General features: G+C 43.2%; 1 protein-coding gene across 1 annotated transcript; it reads right to left on the bottom strand.

Annotated features, from left to right (window-relative positions):
* Positions 1-929: 929 nt before the first annotated feature.
* LOC120950815 (uncharacterized) lies at positions 930-5,829 on the bottom strand. The gene is made up of 4 exons (XM_040369142.2): positions 5,575-5,829; positions 1,811-2,094; positions 1,558-1,711; positions 930-1,486 (listed from the first exon to the last, which is right to left on the bottom strand). The coding sequence occupies exons 2-4, from the start codon at positions 2,051-2,053 to the stop codon at positions 1,386-1,388; spliced, it is 498 nt and encodes a 165-aa protein (XP_040225076.1). The 5' UTR covers positions 2,054-2,094; positions 5,575-5,829; the 3' UTR covers positions 930-1,385.
* Between the last annotated feature and the right edge of the window lie 19,586 nt (positions 5,830-25,415).

The raw sequence follows: 25,415 nt of genomic DNA, 5'->3' as shown, positions 1-25,415 counted from the left end.
AAAAAACGGGGACTCTTCCCTGCAGAGCTCACATAAATTACACCTTACCCGCCCATTTTATGCGGGCTTATCAACAACAACCCTAACATAATATTCATCATCGTATCAACCTTCCCGCCTTCCAGCGCACCGATGTCACTAACAGCGTGCCATCCTTTTACCCTTGCCCTTGGACGCACTTATCGATCCTTTCTTCGCTCGGCACTACTTTGCATCGCTCCGCTTACGGTACGTTGTCGACGATGAGCGGGGACGTGATCACCGCGCGAACGGTGTAAGCGTCATGAACGTGTGTATGCGCGCGTCCGTGTGTGTGTAGCACATCCCGAGCCTATCCTTCAGGCGACAGATAGGTTGCTGTAGCTGTTTCAATCTTTGTTTCTACTCCTGCCGGTTTCTTACCATTTCGTTCGCTATTTTTACATCCACCCAACGTATAACGAACCGATTATGCACAGCAGACGGGTTTTCCTGCATGAGCCTTTCTATACAACTTTCTTCCCCTCACCCCACTTCTCTCCTCGACCGTTATGATGTGCTTTCATCGTTCTTGAATCTGTATTTATTTTTGTTTTGTATTCTGCGCAACGACTGTCTCGCTCGCGTGTTTTCATCACACAAAACGAGACGCTTTTATGCACGGAAACTACTTCACCTGTTTGAAAGAAAATACTGGCTTATGTTTTTTTGTTGCAACGCTCATTCCCACTATATATCATGCCTACTTTTCCGGAATGGTACAGTGCATGCATTCATTAATAGGATTTCACGACACATCGGTCTTGCTTCGCACATCTTTGTAGTAACATTCAAGACAACCAGCTTCTCTTAATGAACTATTTAATGAGTAGAAGGTTCGAGCATGGTTCAGGCACGCTGCTATCACGAAATGTCATCAATAACGGATGAAATAGTTCTATTAAAACAAATTGTACATTATTTATCATTGTGTCAGTAAAGGGATTTAATAATATTTTATGAGTACAATCAGAGAGTTATCAGTCAAACAACGATAAAAACATATTTTAAATAAGTTAGTTCTGCCTTTAGTGCCGTGTGAGTAATACAGCGATCAAACACAGATTTTACATGTGTCCTTTTAAATGTTTTTGATACGTTTGGATTTATTTATTTGTTAGTTGTTTTGTCGCTTTCTGCATTTTTTGTTGTTGTTCAGTTACGTTTTATACCGTTTTAAACTTTACGATCGATTAAGTATTTACAGTAATGACTAACATTTCACAATCTGATTGTGAATCTATCAATAGTATGCTGAGTACGAATTAATAAACATAAAACTACAACAAATTAAAGAGATGGCAAGCTCTTGAAAAACCAACGGGAGCTTTTGTGACGAGTTTGTTGATTTACTTTCACCCTCCCCCTTATCGGCGGTATGGCTGCTTCGAGTAACGTCCCCGATCGTTTTCATTCTTCAGCGTCACGAAGTAGCTGTAAACCACGATCCATAGGTACACGTATATGACTGAAAAAGAAAACATACATAAATTATTACCTTTACCAGTTGGTCCGGGTGCGTATAACTACCACACTTACCAACGGATAGCAGCCCAACCACAATCCAGAGCGTTCCGCCCAAAACGTATCCATCGATGAAGTAAACCACCGCGTTATAAATGACGCTAATGAGCAATCCTATCGCAAGCATCAGTCCCAGCACGACCCACGGCATCATGAAGAAGTGATTTTTCTGCAATAAACAAACGCACCGAAACCAATTGGCACATAGTGTCGTTTTCCCGAACCGAAGCATTCCCCCTCTGGCGTACTGTTTCGAGTTTCGACTCACCTTCATTACGCCCATAATCATCAGCAGTGAGATCAGTATCGTCATGACCAGATTGAGTGCGTAGATTATTTTCACCACATTTTGCGGCAGCCAGTCCATGAGAATGGTCTTGAAGTCGATGCGCACGGTGAAAATAAGAATAATCGAGATGATCGAGAGCAGAATGCCGAGTACTCCCGTGGCAATGGATCCGCTTCGGAGCGAATAACATCGGCAGCAGGAGCTGACTAGCGGCTGGCCCATTGTGATTGCTGGCGAAACGATACAAGACTAAACGCAAATAACTGAAAAACACAAACAAGATTCAAATTAACCGACCGCAACACGGAAAAAGGTATAGAATGTTAAATTATTCTAGCTTAATTTGCTAAATTTGTCTAAAATTTTGATGGATTATTATTAAATTATTAGGTATTGTCTTGACATGTTTCAACTATTGATTAGGTTTAGAAATGTCCTAGTAACACTTTGATAGAGAACTCTAGACACATTGTTTTAAATCGGTGTGTTTTTAATATACAAATATAAATAAGTATGTATTCAAGCTCTAAGACATCGGAGCTTTACATTCACTTAACGAACATGTTCTATATTTCATTATTCATTACTGAATTCGTTACACTTATTCACAGTGTTTAATACAATTTTTCATGATTAATGTTCCACAAACGCGTACGTATATGCAGTAACGTTGGAAAATACGCAAGGCACAGTTACACAGTGTCGTACGGATATGCAGTAACATTGTAACATGAGTTACAAATGCTCTGGTAAGAATGCGTTACAGGTCGTTAGAGTAATTATTTGCCTTCCAGGGAACGAAATTCGTTTTCCAATTATGCTTCGGTAATCCTGAATGCCATCTCACCATGTTGCACAGGTGCAGTTCTGCACGATTTTATATCTCACCCTTTGCTAATTATCTTTTGCACCCTTGGAATAGCGGAGCCTGTCCCCCAGATTTACAAATGCAAAACGAATGGTCCTTTGTCCTTTCTGTTTACCATAGTTCTATTAAATATGCAGCATTTATTTCGAATAAAATAACGACACTAAATCCAGCCCACAGCCGCCAAGCTCGCGGTAAAGGTTAATACCAAAAGACAGCAACGAAAATGTTCACACGTAAAATAAAGTAAAATTAAGTTTTCAATCCCTCAGGGGAAAATTTGTCCCAAAACAAAACACGCATTGGAGCAGTCGGGGTTCCAAACATGCGCCAAAAAATCCCGCGCGTAATTCAGTATGAAAATCATACATAATGAAGCGGCACTTGACTACATTAGTAAAACAGCCATGCGGAAACGAGAAAGCAAGCAATAATAGAACTTTTGCACACTTTTGCTTTATATACATATTTTTTGTTTGTGTACGGCAAACTTTTTATCAAAGCATTCATCTGGACTTTTAAACTTTGGATGGCGTACAAATATATACGGCATGTGTACATGATGTGGGGGCGCCGCTTTTGTCGATGTTTGTCTGCTTGAACCACTGAACCACTTTGAATTTGCTGGGAGCCAATTAAATTCAACAAGCAACAATAATTACGTCCCTAATTTGCCATACAAGCTGCGACATGCTACAGTCGGATGTTTTCCGCATGTTGTGTAGGAGCAGGAATGTCATGCTGAAATCATACCTTGCTGTAGAGCAGGCGCTCACGCATACCAGAGTAACGATATTTTGTTGTAGTGATTCTCACCTGCTGCTAGCTAGTAGCTAGGGCTTAGGAATCTCTAATCAAAACAACCACCCAAAGTACAATGACATCATTTCGGCACACGGGCAGTCCACAGTATCAGGACGATAGCAGGCCGGAATGTAATAAAAACGTTCCGGCCAAATCGATTTACGACCCGACTGGGCTTTAAGTTGATTGTATCCGAAGAAAGCACCACCCAGGAATAGTGGCAATGTAATGAATTTACCATCACATGGCTTATATTGGATGAATATTTTATGACCAGTTCTAAAATCAGAAATAGAATGATTTGGGGTTGTCTAGCGAATTTCCTTCAGTGAGCATTCCCTATCGGTTGAGCATGCTATTAAAATTCTAGCGATGAGATGGATTAGTCTAGATTTAGCTCCAACATCAAATGTCAGTGTAGTTGAAGAAAAAAAAATAATCCAAACGGAGCTGATTAACAACAAGCCCGCAAAGAGTTCGAATTTCGTTGTTTGTGTCATCGAGTTCCAGTTTAATTTATTCAATGCTGATACGACTTAAAACACACACAGGAATATTTTCAATAAATTAGTACAGCTCACCTTATCAGCATTAAACACAAAACAAACACGAATCAAAAGAACAAGGGCAAGTGATAACAAGCTGGCGGTAAAAAAAGGTCGCCAACATGCTTGGTCAACTATTGTTTGTCAATTTTATACAATTTTTATACACTATTGATGATATTTTGACTACAAAGCATACAGGTGCATGCAGCATAAACTGCTTCTACTATTTTCGCTCTGTTCATGTCATAAATCGTATGCTAAGATTTGGGCCAATCAGCTTTCGCATTGGCCTCCAAACGCGTCACATATGCGACCCAAATTGTCCGTTGATGAGCTGCAAACCCCCCCCCCCCCCCCCCCCAAACCCACTGGTAACGCACACAGCACACATAAACAACATTTTCAAGATCACCGGTCTGTTCGGGTGTTTCACAGCTGGCTATGAAACCAGCCGTGTGCTCACCACTACCACGCAGAAACGCATCACACCAACACCTCTACATCGTGCACCGTATCTCGCATCCGCTCGTTTATGTTGCCCACACTTAACACAAACAGCGATGACGCATCTCGCGCTAAGGGTTGCTAAGGGATGGGTTTGTCAATTGATAGCAATGTGGTTACACTTCAAACAATGTGTCAAAGGATTTGCGCACCTATTCCACTGAAAATGTTGTGTCAACTTTGCACGTACATACTACACATTTACATCACCATACATGGATGTAACCAGTTGATGCACGAAGGGTTAACGAACAAACGACCATCATTGGTGGTGGTGTTTGTAATTGAACATGGTTGTGTGTGTGCGCGGCTTGCTCCAAAACACCCTTTCGCGGAGTCTTGTCCAACGGCTGCTAGTAAAAGGTGAAATTCTTAAACCCCACCCGACCGTCACCGTTCCATCGAAAAGTAAACCTCGCACAGCAGAACGAGAATTTTACAAATACGCACTTTTTTCTTCACCTCTCAATATGCTGACCGTTCCTTTCTTTTGAGCTAAAAATAAAAGATGATGGTTACTTGTGCGCTGCACGCGCTCGCAAACGATGAGAGAAACTCGAGTACGATGAGCATCATCTTCTCCCAATTCCACCTTTATGCGTTTCCGCAACACATTTGTATGGGTGTGTTAATCGGTTTGATTGAACTGTGTGGTAACTACAAAATGATATCACATTGCTAGTTGACCTAGTTGGACGATAAAATATGCATTACAGAACATGACTTATCGTCGGCAAAGTCACTTGCGTCTAACATTATATGAACTGTTTTTTCATTGAAACAGGTTTTAACAGTCACTTCCCTTTCGCGTAGGGCATGTTTCTCTTTCATTCGCACTTTTACGCAAGCGTAGGCACAATTCAAGCAGACGGAGAGAGCTATTGCAACCCTAAACGCGCGATGCAGTCTGACACACTTTGATTGAGCGACTGATTGACCTAGATTTCGGGACCGACTCGAACCTAGGGCACTTAACCATGTGCAGAACAGTGCACTCTGTAGCCGTTTGTGACACTTACTATTTGTGCGTGCGTGGGTGTCGAATGTGCACAAAATCGGAAGCAAGCAAGCAAACACACACAACAAACTGCCTGGCAACGCACTGTATAGAACGTTCGAGATCGAATATGGCAATAATTCTCCACTTAATCGAGCGTCCGAAACAGGACGGCAGCTTCCAATCCACGTAAATGCTGGTGCGCGACTACCGCGATCGGCCACCGATAGAGAGCGAGATGTGCGCTTGTTGGCGCAGTCGGTTCGCGCGCTAAGCTTATGTCATACGCTGCGGTTTGTGTGTATTAACCGCAACCCGACCGGGGACAACACCGACCTACTTGTTTGTTCTCACTCTCTTGCGACTAGCCCACATCACAGATCGCTCATAGTACGATTGCTGGTACGAATGTATGAATGAAGGGCCGTGAGACTCTCAACGTGAGAGCGGAGCCCATAGTAACGCTGCGTAACGTGATCTCCTCTCGTAACGCACATGACGCATAAGCGCGGTCGGTGTCAATAATGCTCAAACGGGTGGTGTTATTTGTGCTATTCTCTCGATCTGTCTCTCTGCTTCTTCTTTCAATCCAGTGCTGCACAAATATTTCGTATCGCTTGCGACCGATGCGTAGCTTAGCTTGTAGTTATTAGAGCAAAAGTGGAAAATCAATCGCATTAGGTATAGTTATAGAGCCGACTCTCCCGGATGCTTTTTTATGATACGACTGGTTTATTTGCTCTTCAAATCTAACTGCGTAAACACGAATTACACCTACACAAGCTTACAGGGTTATCCAAGTCAGTTTCGAATGTTCACCGCGTTTATTGTTAGTCACCGCGTGCAAAATGTTATTCCACATCGATCTGATATTTCATAACCATCATCATATTTTTAATTACTACAGCATTCTTTTCAACACTTCGCCATACAACGGTTGATACGATCCGGTTTCAAATCCCGACGAAAAAACGATAGCAACAGCCCATTGATGTGTTGAAAATCAAGCTGAAGAAATTAAAAATTATGATGATGGAAAAGAGATGTCAGATCGATGTGGAAAATGTCATAAGCATCACGAGATTTTCACCAGCGAAAACAATGAACATACCAGTGGTAGCTTGATGCTCATTGCTGATACGCAATGTAAGTGCGTCCTGACATGTCGAAAATAATGCGAGCGCTTGAGTTAAACGTGAAACTCTGACTGACAAGATGAGCATAATGCCAGAGCAAACATAATCATGATTTATTGTGACTGTGGAACAATGCTGTCAAATACCACTGTTTCAATCACAAACACTCATGACTGAGTCTCACCTTTGAAACGAAGCTCAAATCAGCTCACGTACACAACTGAAATGATCAAACAGTTGGTGGACCAATTACATGCTTGGTGACATTTTGGTTTGCACCCAACTCTTGGTCACTCGCTTGTGATTATCAACGACAGAAAATTGTCATGACCGAAATTCTTGGAATATATTTGCCATGTGATCCCAAGCAACAAAATGAGCATTCTTTCTCGCTCTGTCTGCTTTGATTGGCTTCAAGAACCAAAAGCAGCATGTGTTCTTGCTCTGTTTGATCTGACAATCATTCGCAAGCAACACATATCTCCCATGACTATCGTGATGATTACCAACATAAAATTTCGCGACCAGGTGACTGACCAAAAGTTGGTTGCACAAAACGTCACCAAGCATGTGATGAAATTGACAGTGACATTTTGCAGCACTGGGAATACAATTTTGCACGCGGTGAATAACTACATTTTCCTAGTGGGGATCAAATGTAAATATTGTCATGTTTCACAATTCCAGTGTTAAGTCAGCATACTTGTACGGTAATCTGCCACAGACGATTTATATGAAGCAACCGATGGATTCAAAATCAGCCCAAAAATTACGCATGTCTGCTGAAAAAGTGTTTATATGGACTGAAGCAAGCAGGACGAGTATGGAACCAAGCAATAATCGAAGTGCTTGGGAGTTTGGGGTATCATCCTTCGGAAGCAGATTCTTGTCATTTTGTCAAGAAGAATCGTGGTCGTTGGTCATTCATACTGTTGTATGAGGATGAATTGCTTGTTGCTTGTTCTGAGGATACAGAATATAAAGCAATCGAAACAACCTTGAAGCGACCCTGGTCGAAGTAAGAAACTATCTCGGAATTTGTATCGAACGAGAACAGAATGGACAATTTCTATTGGATTAAGCCTCGAACATTCGTAGGATTGCTACAAGATTCGGACAAGCTGATACAAGAACGTCCCGTTTCCCAATAAACCCCGGTTACCTTAAAAAAACAGCAAAATGAGGAGGAACTAATGCCTCGGAAGTACCATTTCCAAAGCTTGGTGGGAACTTTGCTGTACGTTGCGGTCAACATGCAGTCCAACATTGCCATCAGTGCATCCATCCTGGGGCGCAAGGTGAGCATTCCTTGCCAAGCTGACTGCACGGAGGCCAAGCAAATACCTAAATTAAATGGCAGGTATTACAGTATGAAATTGAAACTTGGTGAAGCTGGAGAGCTAGAAGCATACGTTGATGCCTACTGGGCGGGAGACCATTAAGATCGAAAATTGAAAATTATCCGTGAAGATAACCAGAGCTGCATGGCAATATTGTGAACCGAAGGAGGGTGTAGAAGAACCAAGCATATCGACACTCGGTACAATATTATTCGGGACCTGATGTAAAAAAAAAAACATTACACCGATTCAATACTGCCCTTCCGAACTTGGCGCATTAACAAAGGCGTTGTCAAAAGTGAAAATATATACCTGCTGGAAAAAGATGGAACTTAGATCGCTGCAGCATGAAGAGGGGTGGAGGAATCCAGGTATACAGGAATGAAGTAAACGAAATCATAGTAGGTATATATACATATGTTCCATAAAATTAGTTTGCATTTACCACTTGAAGAGATCAGTCTATTTTTACGGCGTTCCAAGAAAAACTAAGGTAACTGTACCAGTTTTCGGCAGGCTAGTGCAGCAGTTTCACAAAAACTGTTCATACACCTACAATTTTTATTATTCTTTCATAAAAGTGATATTATTTTGGTTGATAAACTATCGTAATATGTTATGATATTTTTTATTTGCCGTTTCAAAGCCCTTTTTCACAAATATTCGTGAAAATGCAAACATTGGTTTTGCTCCTATTTTCGGCAGTTTGTTCCTATTTTCAGCATGATGTGTTCCTTTTTTCGGCATTGCGAATACGGGTCAGCATACATTTTAACTGTTCAATGTTAATAGATAGTAAAAATGTTTAATGCATTTTAACACTCTTGCTTTGCTAAGATTGGTGTTAAACAACATAAAATTAGTAATTAAAGTGCTTTTATGTTGACCCGCGTTAATAGCCTTTTTGATGTGACATATACACAGAGCAGCCATTGAAGAAAAGTGACAGCTTGACGGTTATAGCGTACGGCGCCGACAGGGTTACACATAATTATTTTTCTCTTAATTTATTGCATTATTTATCGTGAAATTGATGTTATTTGATACAAGAAAGGTCTTAGTATGTGTCAACATACGCATTGTAGTGCTCTGGTCAACTTTTAAAGGAATATTCAGCCAAATCCAAGGTGTGTTATGTGCTCCTGCCGAAACTCGGAACAACAACATAGAGCTGTCATAAATAAACATTAACTGTGTACCTATTTTCAGTAGCATTCAAAGTGAAAAAAAAAACTTGTCGCTTGTTTGAGATTTTGAAATCAAGATAAACAATATGTTATGGTGATTTTATGCTTATTTAATATAACACCAGTTTTTCATCGTTTTACTGTTCTGGTTCTCATAATCACAAAACCTGCCGAACTATTGGCTGACAGCAAATCTTCCGAAAAAAGCACAAATTATTTGATGTTTCGAAAAATGCGCAATGAAATGGTGTAAAATTTCGTATGTGAATAACAAATACAAATACACTTTCACTACAAAATTGTGTTTTGTGAATATTTTTACCGCATTTGTGCAGAATTTCACGTTTTTTGCTACCCTGCCGAAAATAGGTACACGGCCGAAAACTGGTACATTTACCTTACGTGATATTTTTTGAAAAATAGCGTGAAGGAAAACATGTTTTTAGTTTTTGGACTGTTGATTCTAACGATGGCCGCAAATATCGTCAAAATCAACCGCCGACTCCTTCCAGAATTTCTAGTTCAGGGGAACAATAGTTCCAATTGCTATAGATCCGCCAAAGGTACACTGGTGGACATAAAAATAGGAACTTTTTTCTGTGACCGAAAGACATAGTTCTTTTCAGAAATATTTGGTAGCCCTGAAAAGGACTGTTTAAGTGGTTGTTGGGAGGAGGTGTTGCGGTGTTCCACTGAGCGAAAACACTTTCTAACGGTCAATCTGGTGACCGTTATTCGCTATCACTTCCTGACAGCGTTTGGCCATATCGCCGATGAGATTACGGCATTCGCTTCTGTCTATGCGTTCCCACATAACTTTGCAGCGTGTCCATAGATCATCGGCTGAACGTGCAGGCTGGTTCTTAAGCTGACGCTTGAGAGTTGACCACAGATTTTCAATCGGGTTGAGGTCAGGACTCAACGCAGGCCACGGTAGAAGTTGCACATCCTGGTTTGCCAAATAACATTTAACTGTTCGCGATGTGTGCTTAGAGTCGTTATCATGCTGAAAGATGTAATGCTCTTCGTCTCCGAATTGTTGTCGGGCGTATGGCAACATCTTACGACTAAGTATTTTTCTATACCCTTCCGAGTTCAGTGTCCCGTTGATACGGAACAAAGGACCCGTGCCGTGCCAGGAGAAGCAACCCCACACCATTACGTGGCCGCCTCCGTGACTAAGGGTTTTTATCGTATTTTTCGGATGATACGCCTGATTAGGAAAGCGCCAGACGTATTTAATGCCGTCCGAACCATCCAGATTGATTCTGGACTCATCCGAAAAAATGATTTTGCTCCACCAAAAGATGGATGCAGCTAAATGTTCTTCGGCAAACCGAATGCGCGCTTCTACGTGGTGCGGCTGCAGCTTACGAACCTTCCTCGGTCTCCGGGCACAGAACCCAGCGGCGTGTAAACGGCGAGACACCGTCTTCGACGAAACTTGCAATCCAAGTTCCTGCTTGATTCGAGTGCATGTTTTGGAAGGGTCCGCCCTGATCATCTCAACAATCCGCGCGTCAACGTCGGCCGTTGTTTTTCGCGGACGACCTGTCGATTTACCCGTAGCCTCGCTACGAATGGCGTTGTCCACAAACGTCCGCGAACGGCCGAACGCCTTGCAGATTGTCTTGATTGGCACGTTCTCACGATACAGCCCCTGAATGTGTTTTCGCTCCTCTGGTGTGCAGTGCTTTCCGCGACCCATGATGATTTTGTGGAATTTTTAAACAGCAACCTTTCACCTTGACCACTGATGGAAGAATGAAGCACAACACGGTTAGGCTCTCCTTTTATACTGCCGCAAAACGCTGCCGGCACTCAAAACTCAGATAAGTAGCGCACCAAAAATGAGAGTATAAAGGGCAAAATTCGGCTATTGCAAATTCAGTACGCCTCGAACTGTTGGCGATGACACACCTAGTGTATGCAAAAAAAACACACAAATTTTTTTTTCCTATTTTAATGTCCACCAGTGTACGTACAGCAGTTGTGAACGAAAATTATTGTAATTATTTTTTTTTGCGTGTCTATATAGTGCGTAGAATGGAAAGGGATGGAAATGATCCTGCAACACATTTGCAAGGCACTGAATGTACAGTTGAACCGCCCCAATATAGTTTACGATTAGGCATCAATAAGCACACCGAGAAATATCTCACGACAAAAAAAAGAAATTCTCGCATTGTATGAAATTCGGCTGGCTGGCAATGTATGAAAAATAATGAGATAATATAATCGCTACTGTGATTCAGTTACGATCAGAGCATCCTAAATTCTATGCTCCACCTGACGACGATAGCTTCACGGTTCCTGGCGACCAAGTTGACTGGATGGAAGCTGTCGAAAAGGAGTTCTTCCTTAAAATAACACTAGAAAGGTGTGCGGCCCAAACTACTGGACTACCATTTTTACATTTGCGTATTTCAGCATGAAACAGTTTTATTACATCTTCATCAGTATCAACTGAATTTTGTCAACTATACGATTGCTAGATCCACAATATAAAGACAGATCACACTATAATGTAAAAGTCAGTCTTAATTAAACCATCAGCTAGAACGGACATCTTTCGATTATGGGCCCAGACAAGCAGAAATAAGTGGCGGTTGACGGAATCCCGCAATTTACAGGAACAAGCTACGAAACTTGGATGTTCTGGTTCGAAGTATATTTGAAAGCCTCGAAGGTATGGGACGCAGAATGTTCCAGCAGAGGCTAGTTAAGTGGCGAAGTTCGAGAAAATGGACGCCAAGGCCAAGCCGTTGCTGGTGAGTTTCATCTCGGATGAGCACTTGGGATGTATACAAGAGAAGACCACGGTGGAGGAAATGTGGAACTGTAGATGAAGTAACCCTGTGGAAACAAAGTAGTCGTGGAGCGATCGGTACATTGTAATTTTTAGTAAGTCCCAAATCATCTGTTGAAGAGAAGGGCATATAAAAACTTGTTAATACAACTTCTTAAGTGTTTCGAAGAACTGAGTTCCTTTAGGAATATTCTCGAAAATACATTCGCCAACAAGTCATCGGGAAGGCAGGTGATCATATGAAATCAAATGTCCCTTCCTTCAACTTAAGACGGGATATCGTTGCGCGCTCAACTTTAACAATTTGAGGATCTGGTTTGGCAACTTCGTGTAGCAGGATCAAAGCTAGAAGAAAGCAATGTCTGTTCTGCCTTAAGCTTACCCCTTCCGGAGTCCTACGATCCCCTGATGACCACATTGTAAAATTTTCCTGAATCTCAGTCAACTTATGAGTTAATAAAGACCTGGTTTCTAGGTAAATAATGTCATCAATCATCATCATCATCAAGCGCTCGCAAAGAAAGGAAAATTTCGAAAAGAAGCTCACGGCATTCGTTGGAGACAATCGAAAAACAACATTAATTGGTTGTTTAGAAAAAAAATGCACTCCCAAACAATAACACCAAATGTCAGAGCATTTTAAAGCAGCTAAACTACTTAACGAAGACCTATTATTTATTTGTTTGTTTATTTAACCATCGAACAAGCAAGTCCACTTTTATTTGCTCTCCGTTTGAACTGTAACATTGGTGAGGAGGAAAAGTTCAGAAGCATCTCGAAGGTCTTTTTAGCGAAAACATCAAATCACGAAAATGTCCGAAGCGGATCGAAGCTTACGTCAGATCAATTTAAAGCTCTCCGATTTGTCTGTGGACTCCAATCGCCACGGGATGCAGACATCTGAGCCAGATTGATTTCGAAACTGGAAACTACAGTTGTTGACTTTGAAAAACCTGGTGACAAAAGTGACTTTGAAAAACCTGGTGAAAGAATGTCATCGTGTGACCAACCTCAAGCATACCACGCAGATGGTGGAGAGTATGGAGGCTTGCTCCGTCAACGCCATTTCGCGGAATCAGAGCCATCCCTCTTCGAATAATACCAACAAAGTACCCAAGACACCCTGCTAGAAGTATGGGGAACTGCGCTACGTATGCGAATGTCCGTTTGCATCACACACCTGTACTAGATGCAAGCAGAAAGCCCGCAGCATCAAAACCTCTCAAGCAATTGAAGCCCAAAGAAAACATGAAGACGAATGCATTTCCTTCCGACGTTGCGAACAGTGTAAATGCCAAATTCGTCCCGGTCGAGCTCAACGGCTGTCAAGCTTCAGCACGACTCGGTGTCCGACATCACCATCATTTCGAACGAAACATGGGCTACTATCGGACGACCACCCGTTCAACCAACCGATTAATCTGCGAAGAGATTCAAATCACTGCCAGACGACCATGTGATAGCAGGGTTTCAAGCCGAGATCACCATAAATAACGTGACAAAGACAGGGCGCATTTTCATCTCAGGTATCATCGATCTTAATGTTTTGGGTATCGATGCCATGGATCTGTTTGATCTGTGGTCCGTACCGTCATACATTAACCGTACATCCGGTCAGCGTAGTACATCAAATCTTAGTTGCTTGAGGTGATCAACGTATTGATCAGTTTCCAAAGATGCACAAAAGCGCTAGCGAAGATATACTTGAAGCCTGATGCCCGTTCATGCCCCGGCGTCATCGTGGACAAGCCATTGCCAAGATGCCACAACCATGAAGGACGTGAAGCAACTTCGCTCCTACCTCGGAGCTATTAACTATTATAATCGATTCGTTCTGCAGATGAAGCAGCTCAGGACTCCCCTGGACGACCTGCTCAAGAAGGATGTTCGCAGGAACTGGACTAAGTAGTGTCAGAAATCTTTTGAACAGCTCAATACCATTTTAATTTCGGACCTGCTGCTTACTCACTATGACCCGTCTAAGCAGATCATATGGGTCTGCCGCGACGATGGTCTTGGCGCTGTCAACATGCATCGTTTTCTGACCAGTGAGGTGAAGGCAATCGCACATGCTTCACGTTCACTGACACCAGCGGAAATGATCCACGGCCAAGTGGAGAAAGAAGCATTGGAGCTGAAATTCGCTATCACACGTTTTCATAAAATGCTGTACGGACGACATTTCACTCTCCAAACCGATCACCGAAAGTTTTCGGCTCGAAAAAAGTATACCAGTCTATAGAGCCAATCGTCTGCAATGATGTGGTTGATTGCATATCCGATCGTTCATCGTAGAGATAGGCTTTGACACTTCTCCTGTACGACTTCGAAGACTTCCTCATCTGGTCATCAGCGCTGTGATGACATCAGCCGGGACAGGAAATGACGTAATGTCGAATCCGAAGCAATGACAGATTTATGATGAGTGACAGGCGATTCTCGGCGACTCCATCAAATGTGGCTGATAAACGCAAGTAGGCTATTCTACAGCAAGTGATTAGCTTCACACTTGCTGGCCATCCTTCGTTGAAGTACCTAAACACCGATCCTAATGTGAAGAAGTTCTTCGCCAGACGTGAGGGATTTTAAGTCGACGATAACCACCTCATGTTCGGCGATCAAATCGTCTTTCCATCAAAATTCCGGAAGGGAATTGTCCGCCAGCTACATCGTGGACATCTAAGAATGGAGCGGATGAAATCTCTGGTTCGCGGCCACATCTACTGGCAGAATGTCGACGACGATGTGACGCAATTCGTTCGTTACTACAATGCATGTGCTGAAGCAGCGAAGGCTCCGACGAAAGTAATCCTGGAATCATGGCCCCTCCCGGACCGGCCCTGCCAACGTGTACACGTGGATTTCACTGGCCCAATCGCCGGATATCAATATTTCGCGCCACCTAGAGTAGGCATCTACAATCACGAAATTGTTCGCACTACATCTGTGCTGATAAGAACGTTGGACATGCTTCGTGAAACATTCTCCCGTTACGACAATCCGGATACGCTAGTCACGGATAACGGAACGCAGTTTATGAGCGAATAGTTTCAACCGTTTGGCAACGGACATCCACACGGGGTTTTGTGAGAATGACATCAACCATATTAGCACTGCTCCATACCACCCGCAGTTGAATGGCCGAGCTGAGTGTTTCGTGGATTCCCTCCTTAAACGCGACCATAAGAAGCTAGGTGATAGGTGTTGATCGGTACACTGAAAAAAAAACGTCTATAGATGTTCTTTTTGGTGTATTCCTGTTGGGAAATTACCAACAATAGAGCATCTCCAGCAAAAATGTTATTAAAATGAACGATTCGCACTACGTTGGATCTGTTGAGGAAACCTTCTCTTCCGACTGTAGCCGATAATCACAAACAAAATTAGCAATTCAACAAACGACATACAGCGGTCAAGTGATCATTTTTAGAGAATGACTTGGTTCTATACGTGTTGTTCAACATACACCAAGTCATGGGTTCCTGGTCGAGTCGTCGAATCAAAAGGACATAATGGCTGGTATTACTGAATCCGTTCGTAGCGAGAACGTACGGCGCTCACGTAAAATTCTAGGGATGACAACACATTTCTTGAGCCCGGTCCTACAACGCCATTGTGAAAAACTGTAGCAACCATCTAGTACGTTAGGAAAATGAGTGTCGGGACGTACGCCGCCGCTACGAACGGATTCAATAATACCAGCCAATATATAATAGAATAAGTGATTTACAAGGAATTTGTTTGATATCCCATAAATGTTCAGTGGTTTTAATATTGACAAATCTTTTTCATAGATGTTTAAATTACGCTTGATTTTGAATTTAAGAAAAAATTGATTATGAATGCCAGGTTATTGTAACATTTTTTTGTGTTTGTGTTTATTTTGAGTGAGGATAAGAAAATTAATCCTACTAAGCGCTCAATCGAATGGAGCAATAGAACGACGTAATCTAGGCATTATTAAGGCAGTGGCAGCAGATAATGTAGAAGGGTTAAACATTGGAGAGTTGCATTATAGGAGTACGTTTACACACATACTCTAAAACGTGAGTGATGTTTTTTGGTGTATACCGTAAACCGACAAAAATTACAAATGGCGTTAAGGATCTTTTTCATGTTTGTGGACATCTTGACAAACATTAGATCGTAACGACGTTACGGGAGAAGAATGCGGTGTCAAAGCTAGTAAGCAAACCATTTTTAGACAAGCTTTGGGGACAAAAGAAAGCAATATTGCAATCAGGATGATATAATGACAATTACTAACCACCGAACTAAGACCGATCTTAGTTATTTTAGCAAAAGATATGCAGTGCTATCAAAAGAGGTTGCAACGGAAGTTATAAGCGTATCCGGTACGAAAATGAAATACAGACTTTCAAAGACCAAATAGGTTAAAAGATCGGTCTATTATGTATCATAATTGATGATTCAGGGAAGTTGCTGAAAGATTTAGCCCAGCGGTCGACAAACTTTTTTCCGAAAGAGCCAAATTACGCACAATTTTGCTCTAGGTTGAACAATTTAGCTCTTCACGTGACACTTTATGAACAATTTTGTTAAAGTTCTATGAAATATATGAAAGTCTAAACGCCGCCTTTATCAAAGAGCCGCATGCGGCTCGCAAGCCGTACTTTGCCGATCGCTGATTTAGGCATTAAGATGAGTGATTGATATTTTCGCGAGCGTGAAATTCCATCTGCTAGGTTATACATATACTAACTGTTAACTATCACTTTTCTGCGCTTGCAACCCCGGTGTCTACGATTTCGCGATCGCGAAATTCCGATTCGTATATTTTGGGCCAATTGGATCAAGATACGAATTCAAAGGAGGTCGAAATTTGTATCCGAAGAAGAAGTATCCTCGAGGTTTGACATTCCGTCAAACTTAAAAAAACACATTGAATGGGCGCTCAAAAAGTATTCTCTATGTGTCGCATATCGTCTCAAAAAGTATATCGTCTATGTGAATATTGACCATAAATAATGACCTACCTTTAAAATGATGGCATGTTTTTACCATAACATAAATCAACCAATCCTCGACAAATACCTAGTATGCCATGAACGAAATTGTAACTTTTCGACCACCACGGACCCGAGACGGAGCGGGACAGGCTCGAACACATCGTGTCCGATCTCTTCCCCCAGCACCCACCCCTCGTCTGGCCAGAAGCGGCAGACATCGTGGGAGACGAGCACACAGGAACGGTAGCAGCAGTGACCGACCAGGAGCTTCAATTCATCGCGCGACGCATGGCCAACAAAAAGGCCCCGGGACTCGACGGTATCCCGAATGCGTACCAGGACTGCCTCGTTAATGGTACGTTTCCTGCAGCGTGGAAGAGGCAGCGCCTTGTACTCATCCCGAAGCCAGGAAAACCCCCAGGATTGAGCAGCTCGTACCAGCCCCTGTGTATGTTAGATGCACTGGGCAAGGTGCTTGAGCGCTTGATCCTGAACAGGCTGCACGAGTTCCTGGAAGATCCGAAATCACCGCGACTGTCGGACCGGCAGTATGGTTTCCGCAGAGGGCGCTCGACCATCGGTGCCATTCAGAGGGTTGAGGCCGGCCAGCGTGCGATGTCGTTTGGTCGCACGAACCGACGCGACAAACGGTTCCTCCTAGTAGCTGCGCTAGACGTTAGGAACGCGTTTAATACAGCCAGCTGGCAGGAAATCGCCACTGCGCTGCAGGCGAAAGGTGTTCCCGCCGGCCTCCAACGAATCATACACAGCTATTTCCAGGACCGGGAGCTGGTGTATGAAACCTCAGATGGCCCGGTAGTGCGGCCCGTCACAGCAGGGGTTCCACAGGGGTCTATCTTAAGCCCCACCCTGTGGAACTCGATGTACGACGGTGTGTTGGACATCGCCCTGCCACCCGATGCGGAAATCCTGAGGTATGCCGATGACCTTGTGCTGCTGGTCCCAGGCACTACCCCAGACACCGTGAAAGCAGCTGCGGAAGAGGCCATCACAGCAGTGATGGAGTGGATGGCTCGACATCTCGAGTTGGCGCCGGCGAAAACGGAAATGGTCGTTATTTCCAGCACCAAAGCCCCGACGCGGATCTCCGTCCGAGTAGGCGACGTGGACGTCACCTCGTCCCGCTCGATCCGCTATCTCGGCGTGACCCTCCAAGACAAGCTGTCGTGGCTGCCGCATGTCAAGGAGGTCACCGAGAGGGCTGGGAAGATCACCGACGCCACATCCGGGCTGCTGCGAAACCATAGCGGACCAAGGGCGTCGAAAGCGAAGCTGCTAGCTTCAGTGTCCGAGTCCGTTATGCGTTATGCAGCACCAGTTTGGTGCAACGAGCTGCGGAAACGCGAGCCCGGCCGCTAGCTGGAGCGTGTCTAGCGGAAGATGGCACTGAGGGTGGCACGAGCATTCCGTACCGTGAGGTACGAGACTGCCACCCTCCTGGATGGTTTGACCCCCATCTGCCTGCTGGTGGAGGAGGACGCCCGGGTCTACCAGCGACTAAGTGCCACCAACCGCTCCGACACGAGGGCGAACATCCGCAAGCAGGAGCGACAGGCCACCATCGAAGAATGGCAGCAGCAGTGGGATGCAGAAGCAGACACCAGCCGGTACACGCGTTGGGCGCACCGTGTACTACCCAACATGTACCACCTGTGTCGCAATGGCTTCACATTGTCCTCTGACTGCCAGCGGTGCAGCGGCGTTCCTGAGACCGCGGAGCACGCGGTGTTTGAGTGCCCGAGGTTTGCTGAAGTCCGTCAGCAGCTACTCGGCGATGGAAGTACGGACCCGGTCCGTCCGGAAAACCTCCAGCAGCACCTATTGCGCGATGCCGAGAGCTGGAGCCGTATTTCAGCAAGCCTGGGACGACGAGCGAGCAGCCTTCGCAGCCCAGGGCAACGAGCAGCACGTGGAGGATGTTGCCGACTTAGAGGCACAGCGAGCAGAAATCCGTCGAGCACGGAACGACCGGCGAAACGCGAGCCGCCGAGCAGCCAGGGCACGGCAACGAGAGCTGCAGAGAGCTGGACATCCCCCATCTCCACCACCATCACCAAGAACTGCGACCCGCCGTGCAAATCTTCGGCTGCAGCAGGCGCGATTTAGGGAGAGAAGGCGTCAAGTGCTGCAGGACGCGAGACGCCTGTATGGGGACCGCAGTCCTGCTTCACCAATGGCAGATCACAACCGGTGTCCTGTCCTGGCCTGTCCTGTGCGAGTTCTTTGCAGATCCTGGTTTTTCGGGACAGTGGCTCAGCATTTCCTTCATCCCTTAACAACCTGTATGCATTTGTTCATCCTTTAAACAATGTTGTGTGAAGGAATCCAAGCATGCATGATTGATTCTTTTATCATAGTAGTCTTATAAATGTTCAATAAAAGGTTTAGTTCGCTTTCATCACTAGAAGAGAATATTCCACATTCACTGCGTTACAACAGGTTATGGGCCCAGGCGAACTATTTTAGAAGCAAGTAACATTTGAAATGGATGGCGGAAAGTTTTGTATCGAGAAGACCGAAACCTGGAAGGAAGGTGACGCTAAAGCCCGGGCTACGATCGCTCTTCTTGTGGATGACTGCCAGCATCCTTTGATCCGTGACTGCAAGACGGCCAAAGGTACGTGGGATGCACTCCAGAAACATCATCAAAAAACGACGATGTCTACTAAGGTATCGCTCCTGAAGAAACTCTGCAAGGCGGAGTACGACGAAAGCGGTGACATGGAGGCGCATTTGTTTCGAATGGATGAACTTTTCTCAAGTCTGATGAACTCTGATCTTTCTTTCTTTCTTTCTCAAGTCTGATGGGCCAGGAACTGGATTAGAGCTTGAAAGTGGCCATGGTTCTGAAAAGTATGCCAGAATCCTACGATCATCTCACAACGACGTTGGAAACCCGTTTGAACCACGACCTGACCATGGAATTGGTGAAAAGTAAGCTGTTAGATGAAGCGCAGAAAAGGATGGAGAAATCCCATCAAAGCGAATCCATCCTACGCGTTGGTCCTGAGAAGAAGATTACGTGTCATCGATGTCGAAAACCCGGGCATATGAAACGTGATTGTCCGATGGGATCGAATAATACGTCTACATCTAGTACGATGCGTGATTACCGCCTTGGGAGCTCGCCGCTCGAATAATTTCAGTCCGTGGAAATGAAAAACAAAATGGCAGATGAAAGAACCCAAAAGCGGAAAGAAGGAAAATGATCAAAAGGAAATTGTTCGAAATAGTTTTGCGGAGCCCCATGTGCCTTTGGAGAGGCGGCTTAGTAAACACAAAGAGCCCTCCCATATACTCACACACCCTTGGACCCACCCATCGAACTGCTGTAGCACCCGAACGACGCACCCGTTCGTTGCACTTTTTTGAGTGGCGTGAAGTACACAGATGTATCATATACGCACCATTTCCACGCAGCTTATACGCGTCTCCATTAGAGGTTTTTCTAGATTTAAGTAAGTCGAAATTTTGCAGAAATCAAAATAGCCGAGAGTATGAATTGTTCGATTGAGAAACTTAATGACCACAATGACGCGAATTGGAAATTTAAGGTAAAGCTTTTTCTTTCACGATATGGATTATGGGAAGTGAAAAGTCAATTCAAACCGGCGGGTGAAAATGCTGTCTGGACGCAGATGAATGAGGAGGCGATGGTGACCATCGGTCTTGCGTTAGACGATAGTCAACTTCTGCATGTGATGCTTATTGAAACGGTGAAGTTTTTTCCACATTTCTTTCAAGAGTATGTCCTCTTTGACGGGAAAATGCTCATTCGTAGCACACTTTATATGACACACTGGTATCGAACTGTAGTAACATGAAAAAGAAAGAAAAGGTAGGTTTCTACTGCAAGAAAGAAGGACACTTCAAGCGTGACTGCAAGAAAAGAGCAGCTGAGCAAAAGAAACACAACACCCATAAAGCAAGAATGGCAGTACTATATCCAGATCAAGATGGCGTTTGTTTGATGACGGACAACATGAAAGATTCGGGAGTGTGATATTTCGATTTAGATGCCACATGCCGCATGACAAACAACGCGTCTATTCTAGGCAATGTGAACGGGTCGAACAAATCAACGATCTGGACGGAAAATAGGAACAGGACGAATTGTTTCCTTGGATGGAGAAGCTATTCGAAGGAATGTTACTTTGGCCAATGTATACCATGTTTCGTACCGAAATGAAGCGCCCAGGTCAGCAGTCTTACTAAACGGTCGCAGATTTTCGAGGTATTGCTTGATAAAGCTGGCTGCAAGATACTTAAAGGCCGAAAAGTAGTGCTCGGTGGAGATCGAGATGAAGGTCTATACCACCTGAGGATAGTATTGGCCACCTTCCTCGTTACATTTAAGATACCGCTTGTGGTTCAAGAAAATTGTGGAGATCATGAAGATGTAAAAGTGCTGGAATCGATCGATGAAGATCCAAGTCCAACACAAGAAAAGCTTAGTTTCGCGAGTGACATTCAGTATTGAACAGTTTCTAAGTGTCTGCATGCGTTGAGGATGATCCAAAAGCAAGGGAACTCAGTCCTTTACGAGCTGAAGCTCAGAAACGAGGAGCGACGCCGGTACGAATGCGAACATTTGCTGCTTCATCGCGTGGTGACAGGTGCTGAAAAATGGATTTACTACAGCAACCCAAAACGTAAAAAACCTGGGAACCACCCCCGTATGCATCAACATCAACACTGAAGCCCGACATTCACGCTGCAAAGATTTTAATCAGCATTTAGTCTTATCTATGGAGACGAAGTTCTCCTTCGAAGAACAGATAGACCAAGTAGTCGCTAGTGGCAATCGGCTACTTGGCTTGGTCATAAACATGACGCGCGAGCTTCGTGATCCTATGTGTTTTAAGACACTGTACTGCGCACTTATCAGACCACTGTTGGTGTTGTGACAACTGCGTTTGTTTACGTTGGCGAAACCCCACAACTTCTATTTGTCGCAGAACCCTATAAATTCACACGATCAAGGTCGACGGAGGGATACAGTGCACTCCATTTTGCAACGACGGTTGTGATGGCGGTGGGGAGAAAAGGGATAAATAGCCCCGAAATACGCGCCCTCGATCTCTTTGTACGCCACAACACCAGAAAAAAAGAAATAAAGACTCAATTTGTGATTTTTCTTCCCTGTAAATATCTACATTTTCTTCTATTCTTTCGGTATTTCGCAACAGTTGGAATATGCTAGCATTGTTTGGTGGCCAGCATCTACTCGGGCACTTGCGCGGCTAGAGTCCATCCAACGGAAGGCAACGCGCTTTGCCCTTCGTGATAAGCCGCGTCTCGACTATAGGACTAGGTGTTTGCTGCTGGGGATCCCGCCACTCGCCGAACGTGTTGAGCACGCCAGACTGGCATTTATCACGGGAATTTTAAACGGAACCATCGACTGTCCCGAGCTGCTTTCAAGGATTCACCTCTATGTTCCTGCCAGAATACTCCGTCGCCGGCCAATGCTGGCAGTCGCTGAAACCCGAACAATATTTGGCTCTCAAAACCCCCCTCTATGTATGTGCCGTCTATTAAACTCAGCTGACGATATCTATGAGCCTGGAATGACGATAACGGAACTGACTTCGCTTGTGAAGTGTTCGGAATGCGTTCAACAATAACAATATATAAATGTTCTGTTCGTTATCTAATGTCTATTGTAAACAAATTTTGACTCAAGAGGGCTTCATAGTCCATCGATTAATAAACTAAACTAAACAAAAAGACTATATCGATGATAGTATAAATAAGTGGTATTGATGATCAATATCAATACATATTTTATTCATCTATTTTCTATAAAGAAATAACAGAACACTTATCTGAAAAAAAAAACAACAAAAATCTAACTATCTACATGTTGTCTAAAATAAAGGAACAATTCGTTCAAGATTGTCTAGACTTCCTCCGTAGGAAGGAAATGACAAATTGAATGAGCTTGTTGATTTAACGACTAAAGTAATTAGGTAGTGAATAGTTGAAAATAGAAATATTCAGTTTATTACTGGATACATGATTAAGTGAATGCTGAATACAGTGAACCCTCTCTTATTTGAGACCTCTCCAATTTGAACATTTTCCATAGGAACGGTTCCCTCTGTTCTTAGCAACACATTCGTAGTACACATACAGTCAGTCCAAAAAGTATTCGTCTAGCTGAATATTTCACAGAAAAAGGCAAATTATGGCCGCAATACGTATGGGGCGATAAAAGTAATGATGAGGTTTGATAAAGGGACCATCAATACACGCGTTTTGCTAAAAAATAAGCATTTAAATAATGCAATAGCAACCAAAATACTTAAAAACTAAAAAAAAGTCGTTTGATGGGCGCGCAAAAAGTATTCGTCCATCTAGCTTTTTAATTATTTACACTGGAAAAACACTACGTAGACGTGAATTAAATTTATTATTATCAATCTGCTGGTGACTTCCTTCTAAATTAATGCATTTCTGTTGTTTCAATTGCACTTCAAGCGGTCAGAGAGGCACTAAAGGCGGAGGAGTTAAATGATTGGAGCATGATGGCGAAATTCGTATCTTTAACTTATGCATAACCTATCCTACCCATTTTTGAAGGTTACAAAATGTGTAGTAGGCTTCATTTGATCAGAGTTTGTCACACAATTAGTGTCAGAAAAATGGCCAAACTGCCATGTAAGCAGCCATATTTGACGGTTAATCTAACGAATGAAGCAGTTTAATGTCCAAAAAATCAAATTTTACCAAGGAATCAGTGCATTTTGCGATGGCCAATAAGATCAGGAAAAGAGGTGGGTCACATTTGGTTGATGGGTCATGCTGCAATTCATCGTAGCTGGTCATGTAATAGCTTGAATGAGTGAGTTGTTACAAACATGTTTTGTTTGAATAATACCATACACAGAAATTGGCCAAATCTGTTAAGGTGCATCAAATAATTCAGGAATTTATTTCAAATTAGGCTCTACTAACATATTAAAACATGTGTAAATCGCCAAGGTCATACGGCCGACGTCTACCATAGCGAAAACAGTCTACTTAGATGCAGCAGCCAGATCTCGTGTAACGGTAGCATCATGGAATCATGATACTAGGGCTCAGTGAGGTAAGGTGAACTAGAAAAATGGTTCAAAATTATAGGAGACGAGGTGAAGAAACATATTAATGCAGTTTTTAAGTACTTTGAGTCCCATTTCTGAGAAATTTTACTTAAAATGTATCACATGTTTCAAGAGCAGTCGAGCTGGATGACATACAGGGCATTGTCATTTGCCCGAAACTCCAAACAAGCTGAAACCAAACTGATGAAAATGATTTAGTAGACTCTCAATATGATATCAGATGCCTTTTTTTCAATGGAATTTGGCCACGTAGTCCGGAAATGCAATATTTATACCAGAGAATAATTGGAACAAGTCTTGTAGGATGAGTCTGTCAAACATACGCCTTTTTAAAGGTTCAAATGAGTTCTTGCGTTGTGCAGGTAGTCACCAATAGGCATAAATGCAATAAAAAACACGATCAGGACATTTTTTGATTCCATAACGTTTGTTTTTATACGCATATTATGCCAAAAGTCTGATGGACGAATACTTTTTGCGCGCTCATCAAACGACTTTTTTTAATTTTTTAAATAATTTAGTTGTTATTGAACTATTTTAATGCTTATTTTTAGCAGTACTTATGTATTGATAGTTCCTTTATCAAACCTCATCATTACTTTTACCACCCCATGCCTATTGCAGTCATAATTAGGATTTTTCTGCAAAATATTCAGCTAGACGAATACTTTTTGGACTGACTGTAGGTGTCCTCATCGACGGCATTATTTTGATCCAAAAATGGATTTTAATTAGTTCAGATTTGGTTTAGGTTGAGATATTTTGTGTGTGTTTTTAAGATATTTCAGTGCAAATAACGAAGATTCTAAAGGCCGGGCTACATTGATCGTACTCCGAAGCGTAATCTCGATTTTCACTAGCACATCTGGCGGCGGCTGTCGGATGAAACTTGGTAAACAATTTGAAGCCGCTTCAGAAAATGTTTTTTTACTTAAATCGGAGGAGAAAAGTTTTGTAAAAGGTAGATGCACATGTTTTGCACGCATTGCTTCCATTTTTATGACAAAAAACTATAGAAAAACTACTTAATTTTGAGATTCGGCATGACCATTCCCTCGATGACAAAAAAACTTCCACCAGCCGCCGCCAGGTGCGCTAGTGAAAATCAAAATTACACTAGCGAGTACGGACAGTGTTCCCCGGCCTTAAGATTGTTTGTGTATTCGGCAAGTCACCAGAAAGCTTGTTTGGCGAAAAGTTTTCACCCATGATGTCAAAAAGTGATGTTCAACTTTTGTCATAAAAAAACAGTCTTAGAGACCTCTTGGTCTTCATACACTTTGGGTGTTGC

This window comes from Anopheles coluzzii, chromosome 2 (genome assembly GCF_943734685.1).
Source record: "Anopheles coluzzii chromosome 2, AcolN3, whole genome shotgun sequence".
Lineage (NCBI taxonomy): Eukaryota > Metazoa > Arthropoda > Insecta > Diptera > Culicidae > Anopheles > Anopheles coluzzii.
This window is presented reverse-complemented; position numbering and strand designations above follow the sequence as displayed.